Raw genomic sequence first — 10971 nt, 5'->3', positions numbered from 1 at the left:
TGTGTGTGTGTGTGTGTGTGTGTGTGTGTGTGTGTGTGTGTGTGTGTGTGTGTGTGTGTGTGTGTGTGTGTGTGTGTGTGTGTGTGTGTAAGCAACTATCCTGCACTATGTGCCAGTGTGATGGAACCTTATGGCGGTGTGTCAGTGTGTGACGTTGAGAGGTAATCCCGGTCTCTGTGACGTGGATCACCTGCTTTCCTAGCTGCTCGTCAACAGATGGAAACTAGAGGATTAGCTCTATAAGAGCGACGGCTGACAGAGCGAGACAAAACAAGCTCATCCAGCAGAAGAACAACTTGCAGAAAGAGACGGGGGATCTATGTGAACAAAACTACATTGATTCCAGGCTCTCTAGAGGGGGAAACAAATCAATCTGACTACAGAGACTGACAAACATTCTCTGAAGAAGTTTGAGAGCAGAACGCAAGGCAGAATCCAAACATTACTTTTGCGTTTTTCTCCTATAAGACTCCATTTTTTTCTTTGGAGATCGTCGGAATAGTTGAGACATGACTGTTATCAAGGTCAAACAGTGAGTATCTTTGGGCATGTTTTTGTCTTGTTCATTCTGTAATTGGTAAGCTAATAGTTCTTTAATCGTTTTTAACAGCCAAGCCAACCCTTAATTATAGGGTGTTGAAAAGTCTAGAAGAAGAAAAAATAGAATACAGTGTCATTTATCAGTGGTTACTGTCATTTGGTTTGGTTTTGAAGTTTAACATAAGAACAATTTTACATTCGTTTTCTTTACTAGTAGTTCTAGGTGAACATCTTGGTTTGACAGTAGTTTTTGATTGTTAACTTTTATAGTTTACCTCATATGTTCTGTAATGTTGAAGTGAAATGCTCTGGAAATGTTTGACCCAGTACACACTAGCAATCTGAATATCCCCACATATGGACAACAGGTTGTCCGGTCATGTGAGGTTTTGATGTGCGGCACACACTGCTGTTGTCTGCTGACTCTGTGCCAGTTTTGTTAGTGGCAGCAGCGGGTTTGCCAGAAGATGTGACCTGGTTTACATACCGCAGCGTGACTCGGCATGTCTGCAGGTCAGGATGGGGGTGATACACAAGCAGGTGTAGCTGGGACAACAACATGGTTATTTCTGTTGGGATCCAGATTATGATTATCAATAAGACCGTTGAGGTGTGTGCGTGTTTCTGATTGGTGAGTGGTTGCTTGCGTAGTGGAAGCATGCGTTTCATGTCTTATTTCTTTTTTGATACCTTTATAGAGTCCCCACCGTCCCAGTGAAGAACTTAAATGGATCCAGTCCTGTCCATCCAGCTTTGGCAGGTGAGAAACAATATGCAAATAAGTTATAAATAGTGACTGTGAAGATTAAATATAGTAAGATTTGAGATAATTTTGTAACTAAAGACGCTGAACCTAAAAATAGATGGATAGAAAACAGATGAGATTGTCTCTTCTCGTTGGTTAGGTATCACTGGGATTCTAATGAGCGCCGCTGGACTCCCGGTCTGCTTGACCCGCCCACCCAAACTTGTGCTCCACCCCCCACCTGTCAGCAAGAGCGACATCAAACCTGTACCAGGCCTCGGCCACTGCTGCCGGAAAACTACAAAGAAGCAGGCCCGCAAAGGCAAGGAGCAAAGACAGTTTAATGCAAATTACAATTACTGTAAAAAAAAAAAATAAAAAAAAATATATATATATATATAGTTTCTTAATTTATTTTTCAAAACACAATAAAAACATTGTATTCATTTTGTGAAATATTATTACTAATTATTTCATTATTATTATTTAAAATTATTAATAAATAATAAAAATATCACAGAAATTAAATTAGATTTCACACTATTACTGTTTTTACTGTATTTTTAATCAAATAAGTCCAGTCTTAGTAAGCATAAGAGATGTCTTTCAAAAACATAAAAAAACTCTTTATTCCAAACTTTAGGCCAGTAGTGTATGTATAAACAGTATATATATATATAAAAAAAAAAATTATATTTTATATATCATGTCACATGTTTGTGACAGATTATTTCTCTAAGTCCTTATTTGATTAACTTTTTTGAAATAACTTTTTCTTCCATTTGAGCAGGTAGAACTTCAGAAGAAGTTGTTAGAAGATATCTCCAGAAAGTCCGCAACCCACCTGAGGAGGTAAACATACATGATTCATATTTTCATTTTTTAAATTATTTTAAATTATTTAAATCATTTTAATTAAAATATAATACTGTTTTATTCAAATCATTATTTTAATTATCTTTCATTAGATTAATTCAACTTGATTCTATTCTTTTTTCTTTTGGTTTCTCTCTTTTTCTCTATTAATTTGAATTTTTTTTAGGATTGTACTATCTGTATGGAGTCTCTCTGTGGCCCATCTGGTTATAAAGGCCCAGGTGTAGGTGGCATTTCTCGAGCAGAGTTAGTGGGTCGTCTGTCTCAGTGTGGGCATCAGTACCACCTGCAGTGCCTGGTGGCCATGTACAACAACGGCAACAAAGACGGCAGCCTTCAGTGTCCCACCTGCAAGACCATCTACGGTGTTAAAACCGGCAACCAGCCACCAGGAAAGATGGAATACCACGTCATTCCTCACTCCCTTCCTGGACACCCTGACTGCAGAACCATCCGGATTATCTACAACATACCCCCTGGCATTCAGGTAAGACTCGTAATTTAGAGCTTGTTTAAAACCACTGCTCTTCCCAGAGCATTCATTCACATTGGCATTTGTGCCACCTACATCATATGTTGAGCTGCTGCAGTGTTATATAACGGCATGCATACATTATATAACTATAATGTAGGTCTAAACAGCTCTTTCTATGATCGTTTTAGGGTCCAGAGCATCCCAACCCCGGGAAACCCTTCACAGCCCGTGGATTTCCAAGACACTGCTACCTCCCTGACAGTGAGAAAGGCCGCCTGGTGAGTCTCCAGACCTTCTCAAACACAATCTCATTCATCCTCTTACAGGGTCCCTGATTGCCCTTAAAAATCTTTTAAATTTAGTTTATACAAGTTTAAGGTTCTAAAAAAACTAAACTAAAGGTTCTAAAAATCCCTAATACTATATGTAGACTATATACAGTAGTCAACATTTGAAGTGGATCAAAACCTTTCATCAAAGTTGTCCTAAAATCAAAACCATAGCTGTTCTTGTCTTAGGACAACTTAGAACTTTTTTTAATCCACTTCAAATATTGACTACTGTAGTATAGGGATAGTGCACCCAAAAATGTAAATTCTGTCAGACTGTATGCATTTCTTTCATCTGTTAAACAAAAGATATTTTGAAAAATAACTTAAAAAAAATAACTTTGGTAACCAAACAGTTGCTGGTAGCCATTGATTTCCATAGTGTTTTTTTTCCCCATACAGTGGAGGTCAGTGGCTACCAGAAACTGTTTGGTTACCCATATTATTCAAAATATCTTCTATGTTCAACAGAAGAAAGAAATTCATACAAGTTTGGCACATCAAAAGGGCAAGTGATGACAAAATATTCAATTTTGGGTGAAGTATCCCTTTAAATATCTTAAATACTGTAAGAAAAGTGTTCATAATAAAAAAAAAAATGTCTTCAATTTAGGGATGGAAAAATAGGAATCATAATATGGTTTAATGTGATTATTAAAACTTCAAAAGGCAATGATTTAAATAAATATAAATTAAATAGACGTATGAAATGTAATCGGTTAAATCAAAACATGGTGCCGTTGTGCATTCTGCAGGCTGGCGGTTTTAGAGCAGTTTGTAATCAATGTGTAATGCATTGTACACACATATTTTTTGTATATACAGTATATATATATATATATAAAGAGAGAGAGAGATACTTATATAACATTTTATAATTTATAATTTTGACTCCTGGGTCTGAAATGTAAATTTTATAGTATTGTAAAACCTTTTTTTTTAAATAGACATTTTACAGTGTAGGATGCAAGGTCTTTAAAAGGGTCTTAAAAAGCCTTAAGATACCACGACTTGCTCCTCTTCTTAATTTACACATTCCAACTTCAACATTTGAGGTTCTTCAGCTTGTATTCTAAACAATTCCTGCTCTGATAGGTGTTGAAGCTGTTGCTGGTTGCTTGGGACCGCCGGCTGATCTTCTCGGTGGGCACATCCAGCACCACGGGCGAGACCGATACGGTCATTTGGAACGAGGTGCATCACAAGACCGAGTTTGGCTCCAACCTGACCGGCCACGGTTACCCAGACTCCGGTCACCTTGACAACGTCTTGGAAGAGCTGCGGGCGCAAGGCATCACTGAGGAACAGTGTCTGAGGGACTGAAAATTCAAGTCGGGACGACAAAGACTGAATGTTTTTTTTTTGTGTTAGTGTTGCCAAATCTGAATTCAATTCCCAGCTCTTGTTTCTCTGAATACCTGAGACACTTTCGAAATCAAAAAACACAAAGTTGAAAGGTTTCTAAGTCATCATCGCTCAGTTTTTTCAGTGATATTAGCCCTCCTACTGCTAAAGAAATTGTACGAGCCTGTCAGAAGTGGGACGGCCAGCTGCAAGAGCTGTAATTTACAAACAACATTGCACTGTGCGTGATATTGTGGTGGAGCCGTTGTCTTTTTGAAAATTCCTGTTAGCATCCTCCCCACAGAAACTAGATTTGGTACGGTGCAATTTTGTGGCTAGTGGGCTGCAGACATAGACGAAAAACCGAACTGCTGGTGTCTGTTCAACCATTTAATAATGTATTGTAGTTCTGTGAAGGGTACGCAAAACAAAGGTACTTGTGCATGTAGTTGTATCATTCGGAGCAGAGGCGATGACCGAGGCCGCCACTTGTTGCTAACTTTGAAGCTGCAGTTGCAGTTATAGATGCTGGAACGGGAATGTTTACTGCCTCATAGTGGCACTTGTTAACATATACATTCCAGTAATAACCATGGTATTTATTTGACGACATAGTTTTCGAAATGTTTGCAGCAGTATTTACATTAACCACTTATATTTGTACTTATTTTATTGAACCTTGCATTATTTTATAATGTCGAAATGAGAAACCTGCATTGTCATTGATTTTGGGATGGAAACCAATCTCTGTCCGGGGACTGAAAGAGACATTCAGTGCAAACTGCTTTGTTGATCAGTATTAAAGAAATGTTGAGCCAAGGTGAGATTGGTGGCCAACAGATGGACAATGCACAAATTTAGTGAAAACTCATTTCTTTGTGATTGGATTTGCTGCCGGAGAGCGAGGAATTACAAACAGGGCCTGTGCGCAAACTGAGCCAAGCTCAATAATAGTGTGGTTTTTTATCACCAGTTTAGGAACCATCAAGGTTTAGATTCTCCAAAGTTGAAGGTGTGGGCCTTTTAAATGGTTATGAAGAGCAACTAACCTACCCTGTTAAGTCCGTTGAAGTTGTATCCTGTGGACAAACTATCTCCGGTTGCCTTTCTGGTCGGTTCTCGGTAGGTCTGTGGTGGACCTGTTTACAAAGCTGTTGACGAAACGTCTGCATGTATGTACATGCAAATGTGTAAGCTTACATTTATAGTTGATGTGCTGTATGTGTTTTATGTACACAATTATTTCCCCCTGCATCCAGAAGCATGTTGTGGAAGTAAATGAATATTTCTTTTTCTTGTATCATTTTTTTTATAATATACTTTTAATTGATTTAACTTTTTCTTATAAGCTATTAGTTTTTTTTTCCCCACTGTGAAGTTTTTTTTTTATTTCTTTTATCGCACTTGTATGATTTGATTTATTGACCAGCCACATTCCTCATGATAGTTGCTATGGAGACAACAGTGAAAATGGCAGGCTGCCAGGACGAAAACTGTGAAGACAGAGAACGGAGCTAGGAGAACTAATGTTGCTGTATAATATAAAATGTACAAAACAACTCTTGCATATTACATAGCTGCTGGAATACTGAATAAATATTAAAGGCACTCAAAAAAAGGAAATGCTGGTTGGGATTCATTTTCTTCACAGTTTAAACTTAATTCTTTTTTTTCTCTCACGTAAAAAATGTGGCCCTTTTTGCATTGTTTAGTTATGTCAGTCAGGCACTAAATATTTGACTCGGTAGGGGGCGATGTTCAACTAAAATAACCAATAGGCAGGATCCACACTCACTCTGGCCTATGAGTGATAAAAGTACCAATTTATAACACAATTTAATTATAGCATTTTAGTATGCACCATGCTGTAAATATTAAACAATTATTTTCCATAATAGTTTCACAAATTGTGCCAAAACAAAAAGCATTATTACTTGACAAGGCTGTTGGTAGACAGCCATTTTACTACAATATTCTCAAAATGGCCCAAAATCAGCACTAGACTGTCAAGATGGCAATAGGATGGGCTGCCCTCTCTCTCGCTCTCACTCTGAATTAAAATTTTATCATGACACAAAATGAACAGACCATCTGGTCCCCCCTAAGACCAGGGCATTTCCTCTACAGGCAGATGATCCAGCTTGTTAATGCTTTTATGTTATACGTGTTACATAACCCTGAACAAATTCAAAGAGCAAAGGGCTTGGTGGTATGAATCTCAAAATATGTATGTGTGTGTATATGTGTATTAAAAAAAGTTCTCTCTCTATCTCTATCTATCTAGATAGGGCCATCTGGTCCCCCCTAAGACCAGGGCATTTCCTCTACAGGCAGATGATCCAGCTTGTTAATTAATGCTTTTATGTTATACGTGTTACATAACCCTGAACAAATTCAAAGAGCAAAGGGCTTGGTGGTATGAATCTCAAAATATGTATGTGTGTGTATATGTGTATTAAAAAAAGTTCTCTCTCTATCTCTATCTATCTAGATTTGATGGATCCAGCATAGATAGATGGATAGTAATATATTAATTGATATATTAATTGGTGTAACGTGGTGTAATGATTATGAAGCCAAGCTGTCCTTCCCCGTAATGTATATCTGTGCTCATGTCAGTCTGGAATGTCTCCAAATGTCTTTTAACAGAGAGAAGTTGATGTGAAGGTGATGCGTCTCTAGACAGATGGGCGAAGCATATAATGCGGTTAACACTGAGTTAGCCATAAAGAAGCACATGCACCGTGTGTCATCTCAGCTGGTAATCTGTCAAAAGATAACCCTGCCCCCAAATCACTACCCCCAAAGTCCTGTCCGAGACCCCCTGTAGCTGTGCTAGAAGATCTAGTAATCTGAAACACTCGGGGTGCAGTCAGAGTCGAGGAAGTGTTTGAGGGCAAATGTACTGTGGTAAGGGCTCAGGGCCAGAGGGGTAATTACACTAACCTAAACAAGTTTCGTGCCGCAACATGCCTGCAAAATTAAGGTGCGCGTTTCCAAAACCTTTTTAGACCGAGTTTAATGCAAAATCGGCCTGACTGCTCATTTTTGGATCTGACATCATTTTCTTTCTCAATTTTCTTGTAGTTTTAAAGGCATTATATCAAGTGCAAATGCACTTTCTCTGCAATGTCCCTCTAGCCCCTTCTCTATTAAAAGCTTTTAAACTCATAAACGCTGGGACTAAGTGGCCTGGAGAGAGACCGGTTGCCTAGGCAACAGCACACTCTACCGCTTTCGGTCCCCAGAGTCATATTTCACATGCAGATTTTCTTCCGACCCACTTTGTTGGCTTTCAGCTAAAAGCTTTTTGCTGCAGACTGACAGAGACAAAAGAGTAGAGGAGAAGGGGAAGGGTTTGGCTAGAAGAGGAGGGCCTTAACGGGCTGTTGCCAGGGTAACTTGACATCATGCTGACGAACTTCCCTCTTTAAAAGCTTTTAAAGCGATTGCTCCAGCCCTCCAGGTTCCATTTTGAGGCCTCTTAACTAAGTATGGGGGGAAGGGCAGCAGAGGCCTGTCTCTCGCACACACAAGCACATGCTTGAGAAAGCAAAGTAAGGCCAGGAAAACAGACTGCACTGAGAAAGAACCGAGCTTAAATCATAAACCCGAGCGAAAGGTACATAATCTGTTCTTAAAATGGCCTCTGAGGACCTCTGCTTTAGTTACACAGTGCCAGGCTCCAACGAGAAGCACAGGAGGGCTCGTAACTGGACGGATTCTGAGATGAAAGCTCTTGTGTACATTTGGGAAGAGTATGTGACAGAGCTAAAGAAGGCTAAGCGCAATGCTAAGATCTACGAGACAATGGCTAAGCAACTTTATGAATTAACTGGCGAACAGCGACACAGGGAAGAGATTAAGATGAAGATTACCAACATGACTTTCCAATTCAGGCAAGTAAATACTACACTATCTATCTATCTATCTCTGTTTGTCTGTCTGTTTTTCCGCTTGAGGGCCAAAGATCATATCAATAATCTGTTTATCACTGCACGTCTACTCTTACTACTTCGTAAACTGCAAGTATATTAAATTAAGAGAAATGCCCAGGTATATTTCGTTTACTACTTCGTTTCGCACAGACTTGAGCGCGCAAGTCTTTCAAAGCGTACCACTAAGGCAACCAGTATCGAGAACGCCCACTAGCAACCTCATGGCCAGACATGCAGCGACTTTTGTCGCTGCTAGTGTGAACGGGGCTTAGATACAAGCAATCTACGCATGCGCAATACCTACTTGCATTCCATGCGCATTGCATGTGCGCTGTTATTTGCGCACAAGTCTACGCCGACGCCCGTTTCACACCACACGCGTAACAGAGCAGAGGCAGCGCAGAAGCGGCGCCCATTGTGCTTTCACACTGGCAGCGTTTGTCGCGCAGCTGAACCGCGGCTTGTGTACTGCAAATACAGACGAGTATCGTTCATTCGGTCACGCTTTTCAGGTGCGTGCGATGTGAATGCTTTAATCTGTTAACATGCGCGCCGGAAAAAATACGCTCTGCTTACGCGTGCGGTGTGAAACGGGCGTGAGGCTTCACGCGGCAGCAGCGGACTGTGCTGATGACGAAATGTACGGCGCAGTGTCCGCAACAAATGAAGTATGCATGCTTTCGGTTTGAGAAAACAGTGTGATGGAGAAGCGCTTGGAGGGGTGCAATGCAGTCAAAACATTCTGAAACAAAACAGCGTACCAGTTTGACAATGTCAAGACATCGAATTCAAGCAGTAACAAACAAAGACCGCAAAACACACCCAGAGAACCAAGACAACAATAAAAACAACGTGAATCAAATCAAAATCACTTTGTCACATCGCAATAAACACAAATGCTGCGGTGGGTAAAGGCTTTAGGTGCAGTGGTGTACTGATACATTCATGATAAACATAAAAAACTATCAAATAGAGTAGGCTATACAATGCACAAAAGAGTAATAGTAAGATTCTACACGTTTTAGTTTTTGTGGTCGTTGTAGACTCCATAGATATATGAAGCACTCTCATAATATAGCCTATATTTTTATTCAGAATCAGTTTATTCAGAGGTAGGAGCAGGAATTTTGACCGCTGCATGTGTGAGATTTATTACTGGTCTTTTTATGCCGATTTCAGCTATTGTAATACACTAAACAACTGGGTAAGTGTTTGCAACTAAAGCTTTTAAAAGTAGTTAAATTCCCTCATAATTTCTCAAAAATACCACAGTAATCTTGGTCCATTTTTTAGTGCAGATTAGTGTGGTAATGACTTGATTCTAACATTTCTGATCCATTCTCCTAACCCTGAAACCCAAATAGCCTATAGGAAAAAATTTATTTCACCTTTTAAATGTTGTTGTAGGAGGCCTCTAATGCAGAAATAAATGGGCTTGTACATTTTTGACATTTTAGTCAGTTTTTTAGGGAAATGTTAACGTAAACGTAAATATTGCAACTTTGGGCTCTTGGGTAACAGAATTTTACTCACTGTCTGAAAAAATGTAGAGAACATCTAAATTTGGTTCATTTGCAGGGTGTAATGCTTATGTAACCCCATAACAATGGTCTATATATGTATACACACTAATAATCACACAATAAATATAAAATAAGTCATATTTTTATGGACAAAAAAACATTTATTATAAAAATATGTTCAGGTTATATAAAAAAAACCGTCTCAGGTTACTTATGTAACTATGGTTCCCTGAGTAGGGAACGATACACTGCGTCCTCTAGGGGTCACTATGGGGAACGCCTCGAAGTGACCCGTGTCTGAAGCATACATTAAAAAAACACTAACAACATGTTGGCCGGCGACAGCCCATGACGTCACTACCGGTGCGACTATAGTATAAATAGGCGCTGGGAGAACACGTCATTCACTTCTTCGTCTGAAGTTTGCGTCCGAAGCATGGCTGGAAACCTAGAGGATGCAGTGTCTCGTTCCCTACTCAGGGAACCATGGTTACATAAGTAACCTGAGACGTTCCCTTTCAAGGGAACTTTGAACTGCGTCCTCTAGGGGTCGCTATGGGGAATGGTATACCCACGCCACCATGCTGAGGGGAGTGCATGCCAGAAACCTATGGCGAGCACTAAGTACCAACTCTACCATAGCCATGGGAGTTGCCCTTAGGACGTTAGACGGCTGTCCGTGACATTATCCCCTACGGCCAAAGGCCTAGGCTACATATCCCAAAAAACGTATCTGTTAGGGCCAGACTCCTGGGACTCCAGGGCCAGACTCCTGGGTAGAGCTCAAGGGATGGAATCAGGAATAGATTCCTTTAAGGGGATACGACCAAGAGCCTAGCATCATACTAACTCTTGCCCTGTCACATAGGGGCTACCGCTTGCTCTGCATGAGCTTGCTGAAGCCCCTAGTAGCAACACCCTGTTAAAGTAGGTATCCAGAGGATACATATGTGGAGTGGTGCCCAAGGTGGAACCGGGGCTTTAACCAGCTCAAGAAAGGGCACGAAGCTGCCGCCCGTAACCCTCACCATACAGAATTTTAGAAAGAACGCAAAGTACTAGCGTGCAAACTTACCACAGTGTGGATTTTAGAAAGTGTACAAAGACTTCACGTGCACACTTACCATAACATGGATTTTAAAGATACCATCCTAAGGGGCTCTCGTGGCACTCTGAAAGAGCAGCCCATAGATGGAAATGG

General features: G+C 40.1%; 2 protein-coding genes across 3 annotated transcripts in view; both read left to right on the top strand.

Annotated features, from left to right (window-relative positions):
- Positions 1-5915, top strand: part of dtx4a (deltex 4, E3 ubiquitin ligase a) — a 26013-nt gene extending 20098 nt beyond the window's left edge. For both annotated transcript variants that reach the window (XM_016289092.1, XM_016289091.1), the window contains 6 exons: positions 1239-1300; positions 1446-1607; positions 2076-2137; positions 2328-2648; positions 2825-2914; positions 4061-5915. In XM_016289092.1, coding sequence (XP_016144578.1) covers positions 1239-1300; positions 1446-1607; positions 2076-2137; positions 2328-2648; positions 2825-2914; positions 4061-4288 — 925 coding nt within the window. In that variant the 3' untranslated portion in view covers positions 4289-5915. The remainder of the gene's footprint in view (positions 1-1238; positions 1301-1445; positions 1608-2075; positions 2138-2327; positions 2649-2824; positions 2915-4060) is intronic.
- A 1871-nt stretch (positions 5916-7786) lies between these two features.
- Positions 7787-10971, top strand: part of LOC107597910 (myb/SANT-like DNA-binding domain-containing protein 1) — an 11740-nt gene continuing 8555 nt past the window's right edge. Inside the window, exon 1 of the mRNA XM_016289114.1 lies at positions 7787-8208. Coding sequence (XP_016144600.1) covers positions 7952-8208 — 257 coding nt within the window. The 5' untranslated portion in view covers positions 7787-7951. The remainder of the gene's footprint in view (positions 8209-10971) is intronic.

The sequence above is a fragment of the Sinocyclocheilus grahami genome, unplaced genomic scaffold (genome assembly GCF_001515645.1).
Source record: "Sinocyclocheilus grahami isolate Dianchi unplaced genomic scaffold, SAMN03320097.WGS_v1.1 scaffold240.1, whole genome shotgun sequence".
Lineage (NCBI taxonomy): Eukaryota > Metazoa > Chordata > Actinopteri > Cypriniformes > Cyprinidae > Sinocyclocheilus > Sinocyclocheilus grahami.
The sequence above is the reverse complement of the archived record's forward strand: the minus strand, read 5'-3'. Positions and strand labels throughout refer to the sequence as shown.